Genomic DNA, 26,368 nt, shown 5'->3' with positions numbered 1-26,368 from the left:
CCCAGAGGACCCCCAGCCCTCCCAGCCACGAGCACTGGAGCACCCCGCCGGTCTCAGCCTTCCCGGCACACCCAGCCCCTCCAAGTCCTCAAACCCGCAAACCCCTCTCAGGGGACATCGCCACCTCGTTGTGCCTGTCAGGCACCTGTCCTGCCCAGCCTGCTGTCACGGCAGGTCCTGAGTCCCCACCACCCTGGACTCTGAGAGATGAGCTCAGTTGCTTCCCAGTAGTGCTTCTGCCAGGGCCTGGGGGCTCAGGGGGACCACCGGACACCCCTTCCTTCCTGGTGAGCCCCCGGGGATCCCTGCCCACTGGGACCTCAGACAGAGCTATCCCAAAACATCTGGCAGGGTGGCCAGGCCCCCTACCCCACCCCCAGGAAGCTCACTCCGGCCCAGTGGCACCCTCAGGGCAGAGGGCTGAACCCATGAGGCTGCTTTTCACGCCAGGGAAGAGGGAACCGTTTTTTGCCAGGTGCCTGGGCAGCACCACCACCACCGTCACCGGACCTCCAAGCTCCAGGCAGCTCCAGGGGCCATGGCCGAGGGTGGCCGGCTACCCCCTCCCCAACCTGCAGGACCAGCTGCCCTCCAAGCCACACGGCCCCGGCAGGGCAAGAGCACAAGGAGTCTCCTCCATGTCACTGGTCTGCTGCCCGGCACCAGCTCGCCACCAAGGGCCAGGTGGCCCGGGGCGGGACCAGGACATCAGCCATGGGGTGCAGCCCCAGTCTGCAGGGTGGGGCCTCGGGGAGAGGCTGGGCCGGCACAGGGCCAGAGGCTGAGCCTGCAGAGCAAGGAACACGGTGGCGGGATGTGGATGGGCAGGCAGCAGGCGGGAGGCAGGCGGCCACCTCTGTCCCCCCATCCAGTTCTTCCCCCAGAAGACCCCTATACTCCCTGGTGGTCTGCTAGGACCCAAAGAGCCCCTCTTACCACCACCTGTCAGACCAGCCCTCCCCCCCTCCCAGGTTGGGTCCACCAGCCACTGGGCTAAGGCCTCCAGACACAGGGGCCCCACCCAGCCCCCTGCCCCCACTCCTAGCTGTGGGTGGGCAAGGCTCCCCGGCTGTGGGCATGACCAGGCAAGGTCCCCTGGACATGGGCCAGGAGGGGCCTTCCTCAGACAAGCAGCCGGGCAGATGCCCCAGGCGGGCAAGTATGGGGCAGCAACGCTGGCCCCACTGGGAACATAGGCACTGGGCACTCCTGCTGCGTGGCCTCAGGGGACTCACTCAGTCTCTCCAGCCTGTGTCCTCTCCTGTCGGTGAGGATCACGGCCAAACCGAGGACTCTGGGGGGACCCAGGAAGACAGTCCGTGGGAGAGTCTGGGACAAGGTGTGGCCACCCGTCCGGCCGGGCTGGGCCCTGGGGTGGGTGGAGACCCCTCCACGTGGCAACCTCCCCACAAGCCCCCGTAAGGCTGGGGCCAAGCCTGCTCCCCTCAAGCACCCAGGGCCTGGAGTGGAGTCAGCAGGCCTCGGGGGGCAGTGCTAGGGCCAGGGGGTGGCCCTCTCTGGCGGGGACCCTCTCCCAACCTGCCCCCCCTGGACCCTGCCCCTCCAGACTCTGGGGCTGCCTGGCCTCGCTGTCCCTCACCACAGCTGGGTGCGGCTGTCAGAGCCACTGTGTCCCCTGAGCTGGCCCAGCCGGTGGCCAAGGGACCCTTCGAGGCCCATCCTGAGCTGGTCGGGACTCTGGGCAAGCCAGGCCGCCCTAGCCCTGTCCCGCAGCACCCCTCCCTGCGGCGGCAGCTTCTGCTGGTCCTGCCACCTGCCGGCTGCCCCTTCCTGGGCCCCTCGAAGCAGACGGCATCACAAGGACGTGGCTGCAGCCGCCGGGTGAGCAGGGCGCTGGGCGGGGACAGGGCTGCGTGTGGCTCCGTTCTCCACCACCAAGGCTGTCCCTGGCGTGTGCCGATACACGCCCTCTCTGCCCCCGGGTGCACACACGTGTGCACATGCCGGCCAGCTCTGTGCCCAGCACACACAGAATGGCCGTGGGCCCACTGAGCCCACCCCCACGTGGGGGCCCTGTGCGCCCAGCGTCCCTGTGTGGGAACACGCAGACAGACACAGAACATATGTGTCCATGCTCCCGGGTGCACAGACCACGTGCCACGTGGACTGAGATGCACACATACACTCGCACACTCACCCGAGGGGTGCAGACACCACAGGGCTGGGCCCCGTGAGGAGGGGTGTGTGCTGGGCAGCCGCCAGCTGTGAGCTCAGCCTCCGCTCCCTGGGGCCGGGGAGCAGGTGCCCGCTGTGCCCGGGGCCCCCAGGGGCTGACACCGGTGTCACTGGCACAGGCCAGGCCCCTCCCCTACAGGAGGCTAGAGGGTGTCTCATGCTGCATGTGGGGCTGAGCATGCTGAGCAGGGACCCTGGTGCCCCGCCCGGCCCCACCCCTGCACCTTGGGGCTCAGCAGCGCCGGCAGACACGATTGATCGGGGCCTCGAGCGCCTGGTCTACACCTCCCCGGACCGACTGCTGCAGCGCGGCCAGGAGCAGCCACCCCAGCCTGGGTGGCACCTGCCCCTTCCACACACGGTGTCCTGCTCAGGTGAGGGGGCAGGGGTGGGGGCCACCACCCACCAGCCCTTGGGCTCTGGGCTTTGATTCCAGGCCCCTGGGCAGCCTCCCCATCCTCCCCTGGGTCACAGGGAGTCGGAGGCCCAGAGCACCGACAGCCATCAGGTGTGCACAGGCAGGACTGCCGTGTGCCACCGCCTTGGCCGGGCCGTCTCCCCCAGACCCGAATCCTGGGGCCCCACAGCCTTGGTCCTCAGTGCCACCGAGGCTGCCCGGGGCCGTCACCAGGGGCCAGGTCTCGGTGACAGAGCTGCCCCACTACCTGGGTGTGGGTGACGAGGCAGGGGCTGCCCCCCCGCAGCTGAGGAGCCCACCCAGCCTCTCCCCCCAGGCGGCCCCAGGGGACTGGCTGTTTATCCAGCGATGTGTTCACTGGAGACGCGGCAGCCTGCGTCCCGTGAGTCCTGACCCGAGATAAGAAAGCCCGGCCCCTCCCTGCCCGGCTCCTTTGTCCCAAAGTGCTGTTTGTGGGCTTGTGTCCCTCCCCAGAGGTGGGGGAGATGCCGCAGCTGTAGCCCGACCCGCCCCCTCGTCCTGGACCCGTTGCCGTGGCCCCGGCACCTTCCTGCCCTAGACGACTCAGCCAGGACGACCGGCGCACTCCGCCGCAGACATGGGCCCCCGAGTGGGTGAGATGACACCTCCACCTGGATGGGGCCCCCCGGGGGGCAGGGAGAGCGGATGGGCAGACCATCCACGCCGGTCACTGCAGACGTGGGGGGTGCTTGGGACCCCGGCCGGCCGCCCTCCAGAGCCACACGCAGGGCAGCCGGGGGCCAGCAGGGCACGAGGAGCCCAGCCCTCGCACACCCAGGGTCCTGGCTGGCACAGGTGGGGACAGGGCAAAGGTGTGGCCAGAGGGGAAAGGCAGGGGTGAGGTGCGCGGAGCCCTGCAGGGGCTCTGAGGCAGGGCGGGGAGAGGCCTGGGGACACCCACTGCTCAGTGACTTGTCCTCCCCAGAAAGGGGGTGCCGGCCCAGCCGCCTGGCAGCCGTGGGCCACAGCCAACCTCTGTCCTCTGGATGCTGGAGAAGAGATTTTCCTAAATTGTCTGCCCAGGGCCAACAAGATAAGGGGGCTCCCCTGGACCTGAACCCCCACCTCCTGGGCTGGATTTCTAAGGCAGGAATGGGGACAGGCCCCCGGATGTTGCTGACAGGCCTGGCTGTGACCCCACTGCAGAGGCTGAGCAACCGGGCCCTGGCAGGCAGCCCCCCCACCCCTAGCCCTCTGCTTCAGAGGCCTCAGGGCTCAGCCTGTGAGCACTCAGAGCCACGGGGGGTCTGGGTGGAGGGAGAGGGAGTTTGCATACCACACGCCCTCACAGGCGTGCACAGACACGGCAGACACACGTGCACACACTGGTGGGTGTGTGTACACACCACCAGACCCACGTGTGTGTGCACACCATCATATACCTGTGTGTTCTGTCACATGTGTGTGCATGTCACTGTGCACACACACAGCCTCACGTGTGTGCACAAAACCATCAGACAAGGCTGGGCATGGTAGCTCACACCTGTAATCCTAGCACTCTGGGAGACTGAGGAGGGCGGATTGCTCAAGGTCAAGAGTTCAAACCAAACCGCTCTGAGCAAGAGCGAGACCCCATCTCTACTATAAATAGAAAGAAATTAATTGGCCAACTAATTTATATAGAAAAAATTAGCCGGGCATGGTGGCGCATGCCTGTAGTCCCAGCTACTCGGGAGGCTGAGACAGGAGGATTGCTTGAGCCCAGGAGTTTGAGGTTGCTGTGAGCCAGGCTGACGCCATGGCATTCACTCGGCAACAAAGCGAGACTCAAAAAAAAAAAAAAAAAAAAAAAAACCATCAGACACACACACCACACCACAGAGGGGTCCTCCCGCCAGGTCCTCAGGGCTGTCTCTGTTCCAGGTGTCCTGGCAGGCCATGGCCTCGCCCTCCTGTCCCTCACTGTCCACTGCTCCTGGCCCTGGGCTGAGGGATTGACCCAGGGAGGGCTGGACGCCGGTGGGGCCGACCTGTGGGCCAGGTGAGTGCGGGGCCTCCTGCAGTTCCAGGTCTGCACGTGGAGTGTTTCCTGCAGCTGATTCTCAGAGGGCAGAGGGAGGAGGAAGAGGGGGGTCCGTGGGGCAGCTGTTGGAGGTCCCAGGGAGGGACCATGCCCAGGGTCTGCCCATGAGGGCCCCGGAGCGGCCATGCAGGGCCACCATCCCCGGGCTCCCACCTTAGGGGCCTGGCCCTGTCTCCAAGGCCACTCACCAGCCAGACACTGAGATGATCAGAGTGTCCTGTGTCCAGCTGCAGAGTTACGTGGCCGGGACCACGTCCCCAGGCCATTGCCAAGGTTGCAGCTGGGCAACCGGGCACATGAGAGCCTTGGCCACCGGCCTGGGGACTGTCATTCCCTGTCACGTCTTGGGGCTCAGGCCTCCCCCTGTGGCGTGGTGGTCGCTGATAGCCCGCTCGATCCATTAATCGGGTGATCAATCAGGCAGGGCCACGTCCTGAGTGTCACGTGAGACCCCCTTTGTGTCGGATTTCGCGGGAGTCCCCGACAGGTCCTGGTCACGACTTCCGTTCTCGCTCCTTCAGTGTGGGGGGCAGCTGAGTCCCACCCGGGCCTGCCTGCCGCGGGCTGCGCCCCCCCTCCCGGCTGCCCCCTGACCCCCTCTCTGCGCAGCGCCGACAGCTCTCTGCTGCAAAACTTCTGGTGCTGGCCGGCCAGCCAGCTGCCCCGGGACCGGCTCTCCGCCCTGGTCAGGAGCATGGCCGAGCTGCAGGTCCTCCTGGGAGCCTGGCAGGTGAGCGGCCGCGGCGGGGAGGGCAGGTCTGGGCACACACAGTAGCGAGGGCCTCCCCAGCAGAGGGCGGGCAGGCGAGGGCTGAGCGAGACCCCTGGCTGTGCTGTTTGGGGCACGGGTGTGCAGCTCCCCCGAGCATGAGGGCTGTCTGAAAGCCAACCCCAAACCCCCTGATGTGTCTCTTTGGTGGCCCCTGCCGTGACAGGCAGGCTGGGTGTCCCCCTCCGTGGACTTCTTAGCCCCGTCTCCCTGCAGCTCTCCCACTCACCTGGGCCAGCTCCTCCTGCCCCAGTGGGCGCCTGTCCTCCCTGGGGGGCCCCAGGGCTCTGTGGGGGACTCACGGCCACTGGTGTCTCCCCCAACGGGGGCTGCAGGACCCTGGGCTGTGAGAGGCCAGCGGGGCCCCCGTGACCCTCAGCAGACCCGGCAGCGTCCACCCCGAGTCAGAGAGAGAGGGACTGAGGGCGGTTGGCTGGCTCTGTCACTCCGATCCTTTATAAAATCAGTCGTGAATTTGTTCAAGAAAATTCGAAAATGCAGAAAGTAGAAGGCCCTACCCCTCCAGGGAATGCCTGACTTCTGGGGTCTTACCCCCGGCGCCCGCTAAGCCGGGTTCGGCTTGGTCTTGGCTGTGCCAGGGAGTCCCAGGCCCCAGGAGCGTTCCAAGGGGCCGATTCCTAAGTCACAGCGCCTTCCCACTGGTCACTCACTGGTCACTGCTTTTCCCTGGCGTGAAACAAACCACACTGGACGGCTGCCCATGGGGGAGACTTTGGAAGAGGCTGGAAAATACAAGGGAGAAAGTAAAATCCAACTTCCCGACTTTCCAAGGTTTTCCTTTTAGTTGGGCATTTAAGGGGGTCTCAATTTCCCTCTGTTATCGGTATCACAGGAATAATTTTACACAGACACTGGAATTTCTTAGAAGGCCTTGAGGGGAATCAGGGTCACAGGGGCTAACCCCACGAAGGCTCTGGATCCGCTCACACCTGCTGTTTTCCAGAACAGTGAGACTCAATTCACCCCACCCCCAGGGGAGACAGGGCCTCCCGCCACCTCCCCTCGCCTGGCTTCAGTACGAACGTGTGAAAATCTTGGCTGACCGAGCCGGGAAAAGTCATCTTTGATACGAGCATTTTAGAGCCGCAGGTAGCTGTCGTGTAGTTGCTTTCTAGAAGGTTCTACCAGCTTTTGGTTCTCCAGGAACTCGGGAGGGGCTGGCTTGGCTGCACATTCACCGTCACAACCACCAACCCCCCTCGGCGATTTCCCCACCCGGTGCTTCTGCGCTTTTACTCCCTCCCGCCTAACGCGAATTTCTATGAGGGTGTCTTGTTTTCATGGCACGTTTAGGAGTGTGTGATCCCTCTCGGGCTAACTTCTTAGCAGTTAATAGACAATTGTTTAGAGCAGTCTTAGGTTTACAGAAAGTTGAACAGGTAGTACAGAGAGTTCCCATGTACCGCTACACACACATGCGCGTACACCCACATGCACATACATGCACAGGTGCACGCGTGCACACACACACACATGGAATCTCCCCTGTTAGTGACACCTTGCACACTGTGGTACATTTGTCATAAGTAATGAAGCAATATTGGCACGTTATTATTAACTAAAGCACTGGTTTGTATGAGGGTTTACTCTCTGCGTGGCCTGTTTTATGGGTTTTGCACATTGACAGCTAACCGCCGTTATAGGGTCTCCCTGCGCCGCCTGGTCATTCCCCCCAGCCCCGGCAACCACTGACATTCACCCGTCTCCACAGCGCCGCCTTTCCCAAATGCCATGTGCTCGGAACCAGCCAGTATGTGGCCTGTGCAGACTGGCTTCTGTCCCTTAGCAGTGCCCACTCAGGGTCCCTCACGTCATAGCTCATTTCTTTTTACTGCTGAGCAATAGATGCTCCGCCATGTGGCTGTATCAGTTTGATTATCCGTTTACCTCGTGAAGGGCGTGTTGGCTGCTTCCAGTTTGGGGCAGATGCAAATACACATTTCCGTGCAGGTTTTGGTGTGGACGTAATTTGCAACACACGCAGGTAAATGTCCAGGAGGGCAGCTGCTGGACCCCCGGCAAGATGGTCGTGGGGCTGCAGGAACTGCCAGGCTGCGCTGGGAAGGGGCCACATCATTTCTCATTCCCACCAGCTCCATGTCCGGGCAGCACCGGGTGTTAGCGTGTTTGGGTCTTTGCCATTCTGATACGTATGCAGTGGTGTCCCATTGTTGTTCTGAGTGGCAACTCCCTGGTAGCGTGCACTATTGAACGTCTTTTCATGTGATTGTGTCTGCTTATCTCATTTGGCGAGAAGTCTGTTCAGATACTTTGCCCGTTTTTTATTGGGTGCTTTGTTTTCTTGTTGTTGAATTTTAAGGGGTCTTTGAATACTTTGTAGCCAAGTCCTTTATCAGACACGTGTTTTGTAAATATTTCCTCTCAGACCCTGGCTTGTCTTTTCATTCTTTCAACAGTGTCTTTTGCCGAGCAGATGTTTCAAGGTTTAATAAAGTCCAAGGAGTTCAATCAGTCATCCGTGCTTTGTTTCCCAGGCCTTGCTTTTGGTGTTACCTAAAAACGCATCCCCAGGCCCAAGGTGACCTCAATTCTCCCGACTGTTCTCTCCTATGGCATTTTCTATTTACATCTGTGTGATCCATTCTGAGTTAATTTTTGTTAAACGTGTAAGATCTGGGCCGGGCGCGGTAGCTCATACCTGTCATCCTAGCACTCTGGGAGGCCGAGGCGGGTGGATTGTTCAAGGTCAGGAATTCAAAACCAGCCTGAGCGAGAGCGAGACCCTGTCTCTACTATAAATAGAAAGAAATTAATTGGCCAACTAATATATAGAGAAAAAATTAGCTGGGCATGGTGGCGCATGCCTGTAGTCCCAGCTACTTGGGAGGCTGAGGCAGGAGGATTGCCTGAGCCCAGGAGTTTGAGGTTGCTGTGAGCTAGACTGATACCATGGCATTCACTCTAGCCTGGGCAACAAAGGGAGACTCTGTCTCAAAAAAAAAAAAAAGGTGTAAGATCTGTTTCTAGATTTGTTTTCTATACGGATGTCCAATTGTTCTGGCACCATTTGTTGAAAGACTGCCCTTTCTCGTGGAGTTTCCTGTGGTCCTTTGCCAAGATCAGGCGTCTGTAGGTCTGTTTCTATTCCTGTTACCCCATCCATCTACTTGTTCTCCCAGCACCACCGCACGGTCTTGATGACTGTGGCCTCGTGGCACATCTTGAAGTCAGAGAGTGTCCGTTCTCTGCTTTTGGTGTTGTAGTGGCCACTCCGGGTCTTTTGCCTTTCTATATAAACTCTAGAATTGGTTTGTTCACACACACACACAATAACTTGCTGGGACTCCAACGTGGGCTGTGTTGAATCTATGGCTCCGACAGCTTAACCATACTGGGTCTCCCTGTTCATGAATGTGGGATATCTCTCCATTTACTCAGATCTTTTACTTCTTTCATCCGAGTTTTACACTTTTCCTTGTATAGATCTTGTACATATTTTGGTAGATGTATTCCTAGATATTTCAGGATTTTTGGTGTTAATCGAAATGGTATTGTGTTTTTTGTTTCAAACTCCAGTTGTCATTCCTGGTATAAAGGAAAGCAATCGACTTTCGTGTATTAACGTTATATTGTGCAGCCTTGCTGTATTTATTAGTTTCAGATGTTTCTTTGTTTTTGTTTGTTTGTTTGCTGTTGGTTCTTTGGGATTTTTTTTTTTTTTTTTTGAGACAGAGTCTCGCTTTGTTGCCCAGGCTAGAGTGAGTGCCGTGGCGTCAGCCTAGCTCACAGCAACCTCAAACTCCTGGGCTCGAGTGATCCTTCTGCCTCAGCCTCCCGGGTAGCTGGGACTACAGGCATGTGCCACCATGCCCGGCTAATTTTTTGTATATATATCAGTTGGCCAATTAATTTCTTTCTATTTATAGTAGAGACGGGGTCTCGCTCTTGCTCAGGCTGGTTTTGAACTCCTGACCTTGAGCAATCCGCCCGCCTCGGCCTCCCAAGAGCAAGGATTACAGGCGTGAGCCACAGCGCCCGGCCTGGTTCTTTGGGATTTTTTGCATAGACAGTCACATCTTGCGTGAACAAAGATGGTTTTATTTTTTCTTTCCTGGTCTGTGTGCCCCCTATATTCTCATCTTACTGTGTTAGTCAGGACTACAGTCTCATGTTTTACTACCCATGAAATGGTAAAATGTTATTTGAAGGTGGACTTAGATTAGTTGTAAATGTTTATTGTAAACTCTAGGGCAACCACTAAATTTTTTTTAAAAGAAGCATAATTGATATGCTAAGAGAGACAAGAAAATGGAATCGTATATAATGCTCAATGGAATCCAGAGAATGCAGAAAGGGCAAAAGGCAACAATAGGGACAAATAGCCCAGTGGGTGGTGCCTGTGGTCCAGCCACTCGGGAGGCTGAGGCAGGAGGATCGCTGGAGCCCAGGAGTTCGAGGCTGCCATGTGCTGTGACTGTGCCACCACACTCCAGCTGGGTGACAGAGTGAGACCCCATCTCTTAAAAAAAATAAAAAGAAAATAAAGAACAAGAGCAACAAAAGAGAAAACAGTAAAAGAAATATGGGCGCTATTAATCCAACTATATCAATAATCACTTTGAATGTCAGTGGTCTACAGGCACCAATTAAAAGACAGAGATTATCAGAGTAGATAAAAAAAACAGATTCAACTATGTATTGTCTATGAGAAAACTACTTTAAATATAAAGACATATAGATTAAAAGTAGGCCGGGCGTGGTGGGTCACGCCTGTAATCCTAGCTCTCTGGGAGGCCGAGGCGGGCGGATTGCTCGAGGTCAGGAGTTCGAAACCAGCCTGAACAAGAGCGAGACCCCGTCTCTACTATAAAAATAGAAAGAAATTAATTGGCCAACTAATACATATATATATAAAAAAAAATTAGCCGGGCATGGTGGCACATGCCTGTAGTCCCAGCTACTCGGGAGGCTGAGGCAGAAGGATTGCTTGAGCCAGGAGATTGAGGTTGCTGTGAGCTAGGCTGACGCCATGGCATTCACTCTAGCCTGGGCAACAAAGCGAGACTCTGTCTCAAAAAAAAAAAAAAAAAAAAGTAAATGGATGGGGCCGGGCGTGGTGGCTCACGCCTGTAATCCTAGCACTTTGGGAGGCCGAGGTGGGCGGATTGCTCAAGGTCAGGAGTTCGAAACCAGCCTGAGCGAGACCCCGTCTCTACCAAAAATAGAAATAAATTAATTGACCAACTAAAAATATATATACAAAAAATTAGCCGGGCATGGTGGTGCATGCCTGTGGTCCCAGCTACTTGGGAGGCTGAGGCAGTAGGATCGCTGAGCCCCGGAGTTTGAGGTTGCTGTGAGCCAGGCTGACGCCCCAGCACTCACGCTAGCCTGGGCAACAAAGTGAGACTCTGTCTCAAAAAAAAAAAAAAAGTAAATGGATGGGCCAAGCGTGGTGGCTCACGTGCATAGTCCCAGCTACTCAGGAGGCTGAGGCAGGAGGATCACTTGAGCCCAGGAGTTGGAGGCTGCAGTGAGCTGTGATGATGCCACTGCACTCCAGCCTGGGTGACAGAGCAAGACTCTGCATCAGAAAAAAAAAAGAAAATAAAAAAGTAAATAGAGAAAATATGCCATGCGAACACTAATTACAAGAAAGGGGAATCGCTGTGTTGATTTCAGACAGAGCTGGCGTCAGAGCGAGGGAAGCTGCCAGGATAAAGAGGGCTTGACATAAGGATGACTCTCCAGGAACACGCAGCAGCTGCCAACACGCGTGCACCTAGCAAGAGAGCACCACGGTAGGCGAAGCGAAACCCGGTAGCACCGTGAAAACCCAATAGCACCGGGAGGAGAAACAGGTGGGGACTTCGACGCCCTCTCTCAGCGTGGGCACTTACAGCAGGCAGAGACTCAGCAAGGGCAGAGCCGGACCCGCAGCCCCGGCCATCGACGGGACACAGTGGACGCTGCAGACAGCCCCTCAGCAGCACAGAACACGCGTGCTCGTCAGGCTCACAGGCCACGCTCACCAAGGCCGGCCACGCTCTGGGCCATAAGACACGTTAACACAGTTCGAAAACATAAATCATACAGTGTCAGCTCTCAGAACTAAGGGGAACCAAACTGTGGATTAATAACAGAAAGATAGCTGGAAAACCCCAACATATGGGGAGACTGAACGATACAATCTTAAACAACAGGAGTCAAACAATTCTCAAGACAATTTAAAAATTTTTTGGATTAAATGAAAATGAAAATACGACTTATGAAGCTCTGTAGGGTCTGGTGAAAGCAGAAAAGGAAACTTTTTTTTTTTTTTTGAGAGAGCTTCTCACTGTCTCCCCCGGGCTGAAGTGTGGTGACATCATCACAGCTCACTGTAGCCTCGAACTCTTTGGCTCAAGGGATCCTCCTGCCTCAGCCTCCCGAGTGGCTGGGACTACAGGCATGCACCACCATGCCTGGCTAATTTTTGTATTTTTTATAGAGACGGGGTCTCGCTGTTGCTCAGGCTGGTTTCAAGCTCCTGACCTCAAGTGACCCTCCTGACCTCTAGTGACCCTCCTCCCAAAGTGCTGGGATTACAGGTGTGAGCCGCCGTGCCTGGTCCAGAGGGAATCTCTAGCACTGAATGCACACATTAGAGAAGAAAAATCAAAACTCAATCACAGAAGCTTCTACGTCAGGAAACTGGAAGAACATGGGCAATGCAAGCCCAAGTTGAGCAGAAGAAAAGAAATAGTGAAAACTGAAATCAATGAAACTGAAAACAGGAAATTAATCAAGAAAGTCAACAAAACCAAACGCTGCTCCTTTGAAATGATCACTCAAGCCCTGGCCAGGCTAACCAAGGGGTGAGAAGAGAGAAAACAAACGCAACTTGGTAATATCAGAAATGAAAGGGGTCATCACTACAGACCCTACGGATGATCAAAAGGACAATAAAGACACATTCATGGCCGGGCATGGTGGTTCACGCCTGTAATCCTAGCACTCTGGGAGGCTGAGGCGAGCAGATTGCTCAAGGTCAGGAGTTCGAAAACAGCCTGAGTGAGACCCCTCTCTACTAAAAATAGAAAGGAATTAATTGACCAACTAAAATATATAGAATACATATTTATATAAAATATATAGAAAAAATTAGCCGGGCATGGTGGTGCATGCCTGTAGTCCCAGCTACTCGGGAGGCTGAGGCAGGAGGATTGCTTGAGCCCAGGAGTCTGAGGTTGCTGTGAGCCAGGCTGACGCCACGGCACTCACTCTAGCCTGGGCAACAAAGCGAGACTCTGTCTCAAAAAAAAAAAAAAACAAAAAACAAAAAAAAGACCACATTCATGCTCACAAGTGTGACAGCTTCGCTGAAATGAACCAGCTCTCCGAAAGACAGAATCTATCCAACCCACGCAGGGGACAGGCCACCTCAGGAGGCCCCTACCTATCACAGAGATGAAAGCGAAAGTTAACCTGCCAAAGCTGCCTTCTTGTTCACATTTTCCAGGATTACCTATTCCCAGTCTTTTACTGTCTACTTTTGGCCGGCTTCATGTTTTAGGTGTCTCTTGTAGACAGCATAGCGCTGAAATACTTTAATCTGAAAACTTCTGTCTTTTAATTGCAAAGTTAGTCCACGGTCATCTGTTAGGGTTATTGGCTTCCCAGGCCCCGAAGTCTTCCTTCGGACTTGCATTTCCTGTAGCCCTGGAGGGTTCTTTGTTAAGGCATCTCTGTGTCCTCATCCCTGTGAGCAACTGCTAGTAACGTAGCGGCTACGGTCGTACTAACAGTTTCTATATGTGCTTCAGATGTTGTTCTGATCTGCTTTTTGCCCTTTTTTCCCTTAGAGATGGGGTCTTGCTGTGTTGCCCAGGTTGGTCTCGAACTCCTGGCCTCAAGTGATCCTCTAGCCTTGCTTTTGCCTTTTTATTGACAATCAGATGTGTTTGACATTCTATTCAAACTTACTGGCATTCTACGTGTCTGTGATTCAGGGTTTTCTTACCCCTCCACCCCGCATGGAGGATGCCTCACCCTCCAGGAGGGCAGCAGCGTTCCTTTGAGGGGCACACTGGGGACAGTCCTGGACCCCCCACCCTGGGTGGGGCTCCCCTCGGGGACCAGGTTCTGGCAGGGGCTGCACAGGGAACTAAGGACAGTCCCCGTCTGCCTCCAGGCCCCTCCTATATGTGGCTCACATCACAGGTGCTCGACTGACACAAAGTTTGGCAAAGGGCCCTCCAAGGACTTGGCTGAAACTCCTTGAAATGACCCCAAAGGCCCACGGGGACACATCTAGGCAGGGGCCAGCTGTGAAACAAGGCGGCCTCCCGCCGTGGGCTGCAGAGAGACCAGCGGAACCTCAGCAGTGTCCAGGGGCTGGGACCGAGCCAGGCCTGGGTGGAGGGCCAGGTGGGTGGGCAGGGCCGAGGGCCCTACCCACAGTCTAACTCGGGAAGCTCCCCAGGGCACAGTGCTGGTGGTGGCAGCCCCAGCCCACCCTGGGCCTCGTGGGGCCTCTGTGAGGAGGACAGGAAACTGCCTCTACCCACCCAGCATCCAGGCTCGCCCTAACCCTAACCCTAACCCCCTACGTAAACCCTAACCCTAAACCTTTGCAAGTGGGGAGGTTGTTGCCGCCATCCCAGCCAGATGGGGGCTGTGGGTGGGGAGAGGAGAGGCCTCTCGGCCTGGGCTGGCCATTTGGAGACCTGTCCTGAGGTGGAGGCTGGGCAGGAGGAGGCAGCGGTCCCTGCAAAGGGAGGAGGCCCAGGTGCCCGAGGGGAGGGGGCCTGCGGGAGGCGGGGCCTGAGAGCAGGGTGGGGGCCTGGCTGAGGGGAGGCGGTACAGGCGACGCCCTACCACTCTGGGGACAAGGCAGTGACCCGCCGCCCTCCTGCCCAGCTCAGCTGCTTGGCCAACCTGGCGGCGCGGCACGGCCTTCAGGAGGACTTCGCGCTCCACCCGCCGGACCTGCTGCTCTTCTACAAGTGAGCGCCGCCCCCACCCCACCCCGCCGCAGAGTCCTGGGGGTCCCTGTGTCCTAGGGCCACCGCAGGCCACCCTGAGACCACGGGCAGGGCAGGTGGGAGGCGCAGCCCCGCCCCACCCCGACGGCCTCCCCCCACCTGCAGCCTGTCCCAGGTGAGGGACGCCGACTGCCGCGCCTTCACCGGCCGCGCCGCCCAGGGGCGCCTGGAGCTGCTGGCCAACCTGCCGGACCAGAGAGCGGCCCTGCGCCGCGCAGCCCTGGCCTGCCTGGTGGGCGCCCCAGCCGGCGGGTAGGAGGAGCCGGGCGGGTCGGCCTCCTGCGGGGCGCTGACCGCCGTCCCTGCAGGGGTGGCCCCGCCCGCGGCTCAGAGCCCCGGACCTGCTGCTGCTCGGGGCGCTGGTGTGTGACATGGACCCGTCCCGCGTCGTCACCGCCGACCCGCGCGTGCTGGAGAACCTGCGGCGCTGCCCGGGGCTGACGGCCGCGCAGGAGGCCGCCCTGAACGCGCTGCTGGCCGGTGGGAGGACCCAGCTCGGGTGGGTGGGGCCGTAGGGCTGGGGTGGGCGGGGCCAGCTGAACTCTGACCTCAGCCCCCAGGCTCACTCGGGCCCCACAGCCTGTGAGGCAGGGGCTGGACGGTGCTGCCCTGCCACCGGGTCTGGCCCTGCTTGGCAAGGGCTTGGTGTCCCCGGTGGGGGCCTGGTCAGCTGACTACAGTCAAGGGTGGGTGGGTCTGAGCACCAGCTGGGCGCAGGGAGGGGCCAGCGGCGTCCAGGGCCCCACACAGTGGCCCCTTTCTGTGCACCAGGCCCCCTGGCTCCTGGACCCTGGAGGGGCTGCAGGCCCTGGGGCCCCTGGCCACCTACATCAGCCCCCGCCTGTGGGTGCAGGTGCAGGAGGTAGGACGGGCCCCAGGGATGGGGGTGGCCATCCGGGCCCCAGGGTCTGCCTCGGTGGGCCCTGCACGGTAGCCGCCGCAGGGTTTCTGTCGGTGGGCTGGGAGGGGGACCAGGCGGCTGGAGGGACGGCCACACCCGCCCCGCCCCTGCCAGGGCACGGGCCTGGACTTCTTCCGCAGCATGGTGGCCGCCTACCGCGAGGGGCGGCTCGGCCGGCAGGACACCGGGCGCTTTGTCACCAGCTTCCTGGAGTCCCAGGCCAGCACCTCGTCCTCAAGGCCCAAGCGGGGCGCAGGTCAGTGTGGCCCCGACACCCGGGGTCGCCGCGCCTCCCAGGGCTCGGTGGGCAAGAGAGCCGCGGTTTGGGCCAAGTTCTTGGTGAGAGGTCGAGCTGGGGGAGAAGGAGGTCAAGATCAAGGTCAGAAGTGGAGAAGGGGCCAAAGGTGGGCCCTCAGGACTGACAGCCGCGGTGGTCAGCTCAAGCCGAGGCCAACCATCTGGTCGTCCTGGCGCCCACAGGGAGGTCCTGCGTCCGCGGCAACATCACGGCGGCCACGCTGCGGGACGACCTCTTCCTGGTGCGCTACGACTGTGCCCAGCTCCGGCTCTGCCTGGGCAGCCGAGTGCTGGCGACCAGCCTGGACCCCCTGCTGCAGCAGCCGCTGCCCACCGAGTGCCAGCGTGTCGTCAAGGCCAAGCTCGCACAGGTGGGCGGCGGGCGGCAGGGAGGAGGCTGGCGGGGCTCGGCAAGGTGCTGACTCGCCCGCCTGCCCCAGCTCTACCCGCGGGGCCTCCCCGAGGACCAGCTGCGGCTCATCACCTCCCTGGTCTACCTCTACTCGCGAGCCGAGATCGGCCAGTGGAACATCACGTCCAGGGACACGCTCGTGGCCCTGCTGGCCTCAGGCGTGGCCCTGGACAACCAGACAGAGGTGAGGGTGGTGGGGGCGGGTGGCCCTGAGCCCTGGCCCCCGGTCCCAGCCCCGATGACCCGTGCCGGGCCCCCAGGCCGTGCTGCAGAAGTTCCTGGACCACAACGGGACGGTCACCGGCGGCCTGCTGGTGGCCATCGGGGGCTCCCGCCTCTGCTGGATGAGTCCCCAGCAGATCCAGACCATCCGGCCCTCGGAGTTCCGGTGAGACCCCCCGGCAACCATGGGGCAGCCTCAGGGGCGGCTCACTGCTCAGCCAAGGAGAATCACAGGGGAAACCAAGGCTCGGGAGGGAGGTCCCCTAGTGTCCTGGGCTGCCCAGCGAATCCATAGATGGATGATTTAGACAGGAGGGGTGGGTTCTCACGCCGTGGAGGCCCTGAGTCCACATCGAGGTGCTGGCAGGGCCCTGCGCCCCCGAATCCTGCAGGGAGGCCCCTCCCATCCCGTCACCAACAAGCTTCGGCGCTTCGTGGCTTGTGGACGCAGCTGCTCTGTCTCCGCCCCACACAGCCCTCTTCTCCCCGGTCTGTGTCCACGTGTCCCCGTTCTTTTAAGGATGTGTCCTTGGGGTTAGGCCACCGATCCCCTCTGACCTCATCTTGCAATCTGATCTCACCCGCAAAGACCCTATTTCCAAGCCAGGTCGCCCTCAGAGGTCTGGGCAGATGTGAACTTTGGGGGGCCCCGTTCAGCCCAGTGAGCAGGGCTCCAGGGAGGGGCCACGCCCAGCCGTCAGAAGGGCGAGGGGCTCCCACCCTGCTCATCAGCCGCACGCCCACCCCAGGCTGGCCGGAGCCCTGGACGTCTCGTCCTGCCCCCAGAGCCGGAAGGACGTGCTCTACGCCAAGGCCCGGGAGGCCTTCAGCGGCACCAGGACCGTGGCCTCCTACTACCGCTTCATGCGTCCCTACCTGGGTGAGACCCTGCCCCCTGCCCCACCCCCACCCCTCCCCAGGGACCCTGCCCCCCCACTCACCGCTGCGCCCCCAGGTGGCGCCCCCGTGGAGGAGCTGCGGCACCTGGCCCAGGCCAATGTCTCCATGGACATCGACACCTTCACCAACCTGAACCCCCAGGTGCTGCAGGTGGGCACGGCTGCCCCGGCTGCCCAAGCGAGGGAGGTGGAGCTGGTGGGCCTGGGGCGCCCCTGGGGGGTCACAAATCCAGCACCCCCAGGTCCCAGGACTGCAGGGCACGTGGCCTTGGGTCAAGCAGGTCTCCCCTGGGGGACAGCCCTGCGCAGCCCTCTGTCCCTCCCCTCACGGCCCCCATGGCCCTGCAGAGCCTGAGCGTGGGCAACGTGACCACGCTGCTGGGGCCCAACGCGGGGGACCTGTGGAAGGCCCGCAGCCACCCGGCCGTCAGCTCCTGGCTCCGCGGCCTCGACAGCTCAGCCCTGGGCTCCCTCGGCCTGGACCCCGAGCCCGCCAGCCCCGCCCCCACAACCGGGGTGACCCCTGACACCAGCCCGCCGGCGTCCCGCCCGGTCCACACCTTGGGCCTGCCTGGGAAGGACCCTGAGGCTCCCACATCAGGTACGGCCCTGGCCCCACCCCTGCCAGGCCCTCTGCGGACCCCCTACTGTCCCCCGCTGTCCCCAGCTCCTTTCTCCTGCCCACCCCCATGCACTGTCCTGTCCGCCTGGGCAACGCCCCCCACTTCCTTCCCCGAGGAATTATTTAGGGACAGGGTTGACTGAGCAGCAAAGGGGGGGGAGGTTTGCAACCCTGCTGGGGCCAGAAGAGCAGCCTGGGGCGGGTTCTGCGCCGGCCAACCCAGTGCCTCCCGGGACTGGCTGTGGCAGGACTGACTCGGCCCCTCCGTGTCCCCGCAGGCAGCTCACATGGCCCCCTGGGGTGTTTGCCGCTGGCCATGGCCCTGCCCTCCGGCCTCCTGTGGCTGCTTCGACACAGCACCCTGGGGCCCGGCCGCACCTGCTCGAGGGTCCGCACCCCGGCTCCCTGGACAGTCGAGCCCCGGGGCCGGCAGGTCCACAGGCATCACGTGCGGCAAACACGGGGCCGCTAGCGGGGGCTGCCGTGGCTCAGGCCGAGGCGCGGCTCTGAGCCCAGAGGACCTGCCTGTGCCTGGCACCCTCGGGGGCTGCGGGGCCAGTCCCCACCCCCGCCTCTGGGACCTGGAGGGGACTGGGGACAGGGAGCCAGGAGGAGCCGGGAGCCTCTGGCCACCAGCCCAGGCCCCGCAAACTCCAGAAGAACGGGGCCGGGCAAGGGCGTGGGTGCCGCTGGCTTCACTGATAAGAATAAAGTGCACGGTGACCTTCCCTCCTGCGTCTGTGCTCTGCGCCGGGTGGGGCCCAGAGGCTGCTTTGACCGGGGCTCGGCCTGCGCAGGGCCCGGCTGGGGGGCTCGGGAGCAGGACCCCCACCCTCCGCCCCTGCGGACAATGTCAATAGCATCAGGACGGCCTCAAAGGGCTCCACGCTGCCTGGGCCACCCAGGGGCCCTGTTCTCCAGGACAGGCGGGAGGGGCTGACTCAGACGGCCACGTGCTTGGGGTCACAGGAAGCCCACGGCCCCACCCGCCACTTGGTCTTGGAAGGCCACGGAGCAAGTTTGCAGTGGGCACAGCCCGTTTATTGAGTTGAAGGCCTCTCGGCTGGACAGGAGCCCCCCAGGCCTGCTCCCGGCCGGGTGGGGGGAGCTCCGAGGCGGGACTGGGGCTGGGGGCATCGTGCAGCGGCCTCAGTGCGGGGCCAGAGCCAGGAGCAGCGTCAGGGTGGCGGGGAGCACGGGGCCAGGGCCCAGCAGGCAGCGCCCCCCCGAGAGGGCCTCTGGGGGAGACGGGGGGTCAGGCCCGTCTGCCTCCACCTGCCGGGGCTGCCTCCCAAGTTCCAGGACTAGGTAGCCGTTGGGGACGCCGCCCCGCAGCCCCAACCCCATGGCGTCCAGGTCGTCCTGCCGCTGCCGCAGGATCCAGTCCCACACGGGTCTGCTGCTCTGCTCGGCTGCCAGGCCCCCCGCGTGCGGCCCCAGGAGCTTCTGCACCTCCGGCACCGTCAGCCCCTGCCAGGCCCGGGCCGCCGTCAGGAGCCACCCCACAGACGGCTGCCAGCTCCGCAGTGCCCAGCCCCTGGGCCCCCCCCAGCCCATACACACCCCTCGGGGCTTCGGCAGTCTCCGGCCCACTGGCCCAGCCCCCCCAAGGCACCCCCAGGGCCCCCCGTACCACCACAGCCTCCGTCTGCAGCTTCCTGAAGGTGGCCACGTCCATGCTCATGTTCTGTCGGCTGAGGACGCGCAGGTCCTCCGTGGAGGCCCCGCCTGCCGCGTGCAGAGGGCCCAGGTGTGAGGCTCCACCGCACCCCCAGCCCACCCCCGACCACAGGCCTTGGCAGGCCCCTTCTCCCCAGACCCCCTTTTCCGGAGGAGTTTCTGGGCCCTGGGGGCCTACTAGAACCCACGGCCTCTCCGTCCACACCCCGGGGAAGCGGGGGGCGGGGACCCTCTGGCCGCCCAGCACCGAGTGGGGGGTCCGCGGCTCCCCGTCGCGGCCCCGGCCCGGCCCTGCTCACCCAGGAAGGGCCGGATCTTCTCCAGGTATGCAGCCCCGCTCACGTTCCGGAAGGCCAGGCGGGCCTTGGGGTACAGGACGCCCAGCTGCCTCGGGCCGCACGCGTCCAGGTCCTGGGGCCCCACCGCCCTGGGGGGGCGCAAGGAGGCTGTGAGCGCGGCGCGGACCCCGCCCTGCCCGGCGCAGCCCCAGGGACTCACCAGATGAGGGTGGGGGGCACGGCGCCCAGCTGTGCGGGGCCGAAGGAGCACAGGTAGGTGGGGCGGAAGCCGGCCAGGGCGTCCAGGGTGTCCCCCTGCAGCTGGCCGCCTCCCGACACGAACCGCGCAATCAGGGCGGCCACCTGCGGGAGGAGGCCGCTGAGCCGCCTGGCAGCAGGGAGAGAGAGGTGTGTCCCCCCCATGCCCCACGCGGCCTGGAGCGGGCACCTGGGCGTCTGCGTTCCTCCCCTTGCTGACGCTGAGCAGGGCGTTCACGGTGGGCGGCGACGTCACGTTCCACTTGCGGATGTCCTGGGGGCTCATGGTCAGGAAGAAGCTGCCCAGCTGCTGGACAAGGGACTCAGGGTAGCCCCACGGGTAGATCTGCAGGGCAGTGGCCGTGAGCGCCCAGCCCACACCCGGGGGCCACGAGTGCGAAGTGCACGGGAGCCCGCGCCGCCGACTACCTTGTTCAGCTTGCGCTTAAAGACGCGGAGCTGCTCGTAGGTGAAGGGGATGGCGTTCACGCGGTCCACCTGGGCGGCCACCAGGGCCCCGTCCACGCAGGCCTCCAGCTCCCACTCCTTGTAGAAGACCAGCCTCTCGTCCACCACGCTGACCTCCCGCCCCAGGGGGCAGGTCACGTCTGCAGGGGCCGGCGGGATCAGGGGTCAGGGGGCTCCTTCGCCTTCAGCCTCTCCTTCCTCCCACACCCACAGTGGGACCTCGGGCCTCGCCTGGCCCTCTCCCGGCCTCAGTTTACCCACTGGCAAAATGGGGCTCACGTCCATGTCGGGCGCGGCTGTTGGGACTGGATACAGTGACCCCGGAAGTGGGAGCCCCCACCCTCGGGCCGGGGCGAGGCGTGGGGCTCACTCTCTGCTTCCCGGCGGAACCTCGGCGGGAGGACCTCGGTCAGTTCCGGCCGCCGCTGCCAGGACGGGTTCCCGAAGGTGCGCCGCAGCCACGAGGTCACGACGCCCTGAGGACAGGGCAGGGCAGGGCTGTGGCTGAGCCCCAGTGGCCGGGCGTCCGCAGTCGGGGGGTGGGCAGTGTCTCACCTTGGGGATGCTGCCGGTGATGTCTGGGCCCAGCACGGGCAGCAGCCCCTGCAGGGCGTCCAGGGTGGAGACCGACCAATTCGCCGGGGAGCTGTCCAGACACGGGGCCCCGCTCACGACCCTGCGAGCTGCCCGGACAGGCCAGGGCCGGGCGCCGCCCCCGGGAGTGGGGGGAGGGCCCTGGCAGGGCCGCCCATGTGCACCCCGCCCGCGCACCCCGCTTACCCATACGGGGGTCCTCCGCCCTGCAGAGCTGCCCGGGCTGCCTCCTGCTGGTCCTGGTCCAGGGGTCCGGGGCAGCCGGCCAGCCGGGGCAGCAGGACTTCCGCCGAGTCGGCCACGAAGCGCCCGGGCAGGTCACAGGCCAGGCCTCCCAGGGCCTGCACGTCAGCCGCGCTCACCCGGGACCCCCGCACGGCCTGCGCGCACGGCCGCCTCAGCACCCTCTGGGGACCACCGAGGCCCTCCCCGCCGTCCCCCACCCCCGCCCAGCCCGGCCCCTACCCGGCAGGCCAGAGCCGCGGCCAGCAGCTGCTGCCGCTCCGGAGCCTTCCGCGGCAGCAGGTCCACGTTGGCCTCAGAGATGCGGGAGAGGAATCGGGCGCAGGCCCCGGGCCCCTCGAGCCCGGCCGGGCTGTGGAGGGAGAGCGCTGGGCAGGCCATGCCGACCACGCCCGCCGCCCGCCCGTCTCTGGGCCTTGGCTCCGCGCCAGGCGCGACAGGCCCCGGGGCCAGGGACCTACTTGAGGAACAGCAGCAGGTCCGGCGGGAAGGCGTCCAGGTCCCCCGGCACTCCGTGCGCAGAGAGGCTGTGCGCCAGGCAGCGCAGCTGCGGGACAGTCAGCACAGAACGTTCCGAGTCACTGCCCCAGGTCACCGGCCAGGGCCCGGGGTGGGGGTGGGCGCCCCACACCCACCACCCACCAGGCTGGGCCCCCGTCCCCACCCCTCCCTGAATTACTGCACGATTGATTCGCCCGTTGGGGCCGGGACTGGGAAGGCTGGCCCGCGCTCCAGGAGGGGACCCAGCACCACAGCCGTGCCGGCCAGGGGTCTCAGACGCCCCCAGGGCGCTGGATCCTGTGGGGACAGGCTCCCCGTGGTCAGCCTGGGCAGAGCTGGAGGGGTAGGGACGGCCGTGGACAGTCTGGGGCCCCAGGTGCGCCCCCCAGCCCCACACCTGATCTGCTCGGAGTGTGACGTTCTTCTGCCCCACGGCCACAGCCAGCTCCCGGACACGCTCCGTGCTCAGGCCGGACACCTCGGCACACGTGAAGCCGCCGAGGAGGCCTGGGGGGAGGCTGGGGGAGGGGCAGGACGTGCACCCAGGATCGTCCCTCCCCCACACCGCCCCCCACAGTGCCAGCGCTCCCTGCAGACCACCCCCCCCCCGTGGCCAAGTGGCCCCTGCGGGCAAGGGGGGCAGCACCCCCAGCCCTGAGCCCACCAGGGGTCCCCAGAGGTGGACCTTTGGTGAGAGGAGTTGGAGGGTGCAGCGGGCAAGGCTGGGACCTCACAGGTGTGTCAGGAAAGACAGGGTGTCACAGGGTGTCAGGGGTGTCAGGAAAGACACCCCTGTACACAGGCCCCTTGAGCTGCGCCCTCAAGGCTGTGGGGTCCCCAGACCCACCTGGCGAAGCTGGACACGTTGGCCAAGACCTGGTCCGGGAGTGCAGCCTCCTGGGGGCACCAAGAGCAGGTGTTCTCAGGCCACACCTGGGCCCAGCTACCTGCGTCTGGGACTCTGGGCATGGGTACACCTGGCCAGCCATACCCAGGCCCAGCCACACATTCCAAGCGGGCTCGTTCAGAAGCTGGGGCACGCCATTGCCACGCATTCCCGAGTTTGCGTGCGTGAGAGAACACACAGCCCCGCATCCCCCACCCGGGACCAGAAGACCCTCCCCCTTCCCCAGAGGGGCCTTACCTGTCCTGCCTCTCCGGCCTGGGCCTGCCAGGGCTGCCCCCACCCTGCGGGGGAGGGCACAAGGCTAGTGGGGGGGCCTGGGTTGAGCCCCCACACACACCTTCCTCCTGTACTCGGCTGCTGGGCGTCCACACCTACCCCATGGGCACCCCGCTTTCACCCAAGCCCCCCACTTGCTGGCTCAGCCTCCATCCCCAAGGGGTGCAGCGGTGCCGAGCTCACCTCTGGGGGCAGAGCCGAGGCTGGTGACCTGCGGGACTCCGGCCACCTGCACACAGTGGGGAGCAGGTGCGGGCAGGTGGAGGCTCCCTAAGGTCCCAGCCCCCCAGCTGCCCCCTGAGTCCCTTGGCTGCCTTCAGCTTCCCTGGTGGCCCACCCAGAACCCACCGAGGCTGAAGAACAGGAGCAGGAGGCTGCCATGGTGGGGAGTCCTGCGGAACCTTCCGGCGGGCTGAGTTGCCAGTGGGGCCATGGTCTGTGGAGGACAGCAGTGCCAATGCCCACGCCACGTGGGCAGCTCGGGATCTAACCCCCCACCCCCTGTCCCAGGCCAGTGGGGCCTCACAGAGCCCAGTGGAAACTTCTGGACACCCACAGCAGCACCTGTGCCTCTGGCCTGCGCTCCGGCCCCACCTGCTCCGGGAAGCCGGCCCCTCCCGCAGGCGTGGGCTGAGCTGGTGCGTCCAGGCCCGCCGGGCTGTGGGAGCCCAGGCACCGGCTGGCACCGGCCCCTCCCCCACTGGGCATGGGGGGGAGCTCAGTGTGGATGCAGGGCCACCCGGCGCAGGTTGGCCTCAGTTTCCCCACTCCTGCACCAGGGGGACTGAGCGGCTTAGGCTGGGATGTGTGAGCGGCCCCTCCCAGCCCGGCTGCCCTCTGTGCACACCCGGCCCTGCCAGGTGGACGGTGCCCTCGGGCAGGAGTGGGGGGGACACCCCTTCCCACCCGCCTTCCCAGGGGTGATGCGGCTTCTCCAAACCCTTGTCAGGGCAGACACAGGTGGGTGGGGCCCGAGGGGATGCCTTTGTGCTCTCTGGGTGAGGCTCAGGGCCCTGTGGGCCAGTGTGGGGTAGGGAGGGGGACAGGGAGCCCCTCCCTGGACAAGAATTGTCCTCCCGGGTGGGGTGGGGCCTACAGGAGACCAAATCGCCTTCGACACTCACCGCTCCCTGGGGGCCCAAGGGGAGGCCACCGTGGCTGGGTAGAGTAGAGTCACCACCCCCAAAACCCGGGCCCAGACTTGGGCAGGTCCCACCCAGCTCGGGAATTTTGGGGTGCTCCCAGCTGTCACGCTCCAGCTGCCCCAGTTGGCCCGGCAGAGCCCTGCCTGGTCCGGCCAGCAGCAGGGGAACAGCTTGGGGGGCCACCAAGCCTCCAGGTGACGTCCACCTCCCCCGCCCAGGCCCCAGAGGAGGTGGGGACACCCTGAGAGGGGGGAGAAAACCGGGTCCCCCAACCAGAAAAGGGGCAGTGGGCTGTACTCGGCCCCTGTGGTGGGTACGGCCAGGCAAGACACATCCTCCCTGCGTCTCCCCTCAGACCACAGAAACCTGGATGCCCCCCCCAGCCCCATGAGATGCAGGGACCCCCCAACACCACAGGTGGGGGCCCTGTGGGGGCTGAGCAGGCCACCGTGGGCCTGGGGTCTGCATCCTCCACGCTCCAGCCCAGGTGGCTGGGTCTCAGCCCTGGAGGCACCTGCAGCTTCCAAACGAGCCCAAGCACGGCCCGAGGGGGTGACGTCTCTTTCAGGGCCCCCCACCAGGCGTGGCAGGACACAGACCCGAGGCTCCCTCCTGGGCTGCCTGCGGAGTCTCCCACTCCGGCCCGCCCCGAGGTCTAGCCCTCAGGGGAATCTGAGTCAGGCCTTGTTCCTCAGCCCTGGCAGGGGAGGGTGGGTGGGGAGTGGAGCAGACTTGGGGACGGGTCTCCACAGGGGGTCACTCAGTCCACCCGGAGCACAGAGACGCCGAGAGTGCAGGGAGGGGCCCCGCTGCCCCCGTGTGCAGCGGGTAGCTGGGGAGGCCGTGTGCCCTGCCGGGCCCTGCACAGCCCACGCGTGCAAGACCCTGGCCCACGCGTGGGTTGGTGCGCCGACCCCCACACGCACCAGCCGTGGCCTGGACACAGCTCAGTCCCAGGAGACAGGGGTCCTGGGAACGCCCCCCCTGTGTCTGGAGAGCCCCCAGCTGGATTAGGGCTCCAGTGTCCGAGCAGCTGCAGCCCCGCCCTGGCGGGAAAGGCAGGGGAGCGGGACGCGGGTGTTCCCACCTTCCGTGGATGCTGCTCTCACCTGCAGATGGCCCAGCTTCCGTGTCCACCTGTGACCGGGCCCCTCACTGGAGAAACCTGTTTACACCGGCTGACGCCCCGAGGCTCTGCCTGGCCCGCTTGCGGTTCATGCCTGCCCAAGCGCCAGCAGGTGCGTCCCAGGGGAAACCCAGCCTGAGGCAGCCCCTGGTTCTCACACGGCAGGTGCAAACCCGGCACCACCACAGTAGGGAACGAGCTCGAAGATGTGAACTTACAGATCCTGGGCAGGGAGGGCCGTCCCCGGTGTGCAGGTCACGAGAGGCCGGCCGGAGAGTCAGGAGAGAAAGGGGCGTAGATCTAGAAGCAGGGTCCGGCCACTGAGTCCTGCGGCAAATGCCTGAGCTGCCCTTCGCAGAAAGCAGCAGGCAAGCGGCAGCCCCTGGGCCAGAGCAGAGCTGCTAAGCTCTCGTCTCTGCCACGGGCCTGGGCGGCCGGGGTGCGGGTGCCACTCCTGGTGCAGCCAGCGGCCTCTGCGGGGTCATTCCTGCCACAGCCCCAGGCCCCCTCGGTCCCCAGGGGCCCCTCCCCAGCGTCTGGTGACTCTGACCTGCCAGGTGACCCACCAGACCTGAGCCTCCTCTGCCTCAGTTTCCTCAGCGGGGAAGTGGGGGTGCTGAAGTGGCCGGGCAGCCTCCCGGGGCTGTCAAGGGGAACAAATGAGGCTCTGCCCGGCCGCTGGGAGCGCCCGGCTGCTCATGCGGCAGGAATGTGTGGGCGGAGGCCCCGGCCACCCCGGGAGGAGGGGCTCGGCGGGCGTGGACAACTGCCCTCAGCCTCCCCTTAGCGGGCACAGGTGTCGTGGCTTCTTCTCCTTTTCTCAGGGGTTGACACCGAGCACATACAGTGGCCAGGCGGCGGCGTGGTCTCCCACCAGTCCCAGGCCGGCAGGGGAGGGACGGCGGCCCCACGGCCAGGACGTGACTCCAGGAGCGTCAGTCACACGTGGCTGCTTTCAAGTGGGCTCCCGACTCACGGCAGTGCCGTGTGGACCTTGCTGTGGCCGTGAAGTGGCCGGTCGAGGGCCGGGGGAGCGCCCAGGTCGTGGAGGCACAGCCCCTTCACGGCGGGGACAGGACTGAGCTCCCCTGGCTGGCTGGGCTC

The 26,368-nt window shown here is 63.3% G+C and overlaps 2 protein-coding genes across 2 annotated transcripts; one reads left to right on the top strand and one right to left on the bottom strand.

Moving 5' to 3' along the window:
- Positions 1-428: 428 nt before the first annotated feature.
- Positions 429-18,498, top strand: LOC142862459 (mesothelin-like protein). The gene is made up of 20 exons (XM_075995485.1): positions 429-614; positions 1,606-1,842; positions 2,336-2,570; positions 2,797-2,996; positions 3,089-3,224; positions 3,561-3,857; positions 4,499-4,616; positions 5,268-5,388; positions 14,311-14,396; positions 14,541-14,667; positions 14,744-14,934; positions 15,207-15,297; positions 15,451-15,596; positions 15,821-16,004; positions 16,074-16,229; positions 16,306-16,433; positions 17,017-17,147; positions 17,223-17,317; positions 17,515-17,767; positions 18,067-18,498. Exons 1-20 carry the CDS (start codon positions 429-431, stop codon positions 18,258-18,260), a joined length of 3,312 nt encoding a protein of 1,103 aa, XP_075851600.1. The 3' UTR covers positions 18,261-18,498.
- A 317-nt stretch (positions 18,499-18,815) lies between these two features.
- On the bottom strand, positions 18,816-25,916 carry MSLN (mesothelin). The gene is made up of 17 exons (XM_012737866.2): positions 25,836-25,916; positions 25,483-25,564; positions 23,342-23,429; positions 22,955-22,998; positions 22,658-22,707; positions 22,208-22,328; positions 21,771-21,856; positions 21,532-21,661; positions 21,253-21,446; positions 21,028-21,118; positions 20,843-20,948; positions 20,434-20,612; positions 20,195-20,350; positions 19,967-20,109; positions 19,768-19,895; positions 19,422-19,516; positions 18,816-19,258 (listed from the first exon to the last, which is right to left on the bottom strand). Exons 3-17 carry the CDS (start codon positions 23,424-23,426, stop codon positions 18,938-18,940), a joined length of 1,929 nt encoding a protein of 642 aa, XP_012593320.2. The 5' UTR covers positions 23,427-23,429; positions 25,483-25,564; positions 25,836-25,916; the 3' UTR covers positions 18,816-18,937.
- Positions 25,917-26,368: the final 452 nt, after the last annotated feature.

This window comes from Microcebus murinus, chromosome 19 (genome assembly GCF_040939455.1).
Source record: "Microcebus murinus isolate Inina chromosome 19, M.murinus_Inina_mat1.0, whole genome shotgun sequence".
In the NCBI taxonomy this organism is placed as follows: Eukaryota; Metazoa; Chordata; class Mammalia; order Primates; family Cheirogaleidae; genus Microcebus; species Microcebus murinus.
This window is presented reverse-complemented; position numbering and strand designations above follow the sequence as displayed.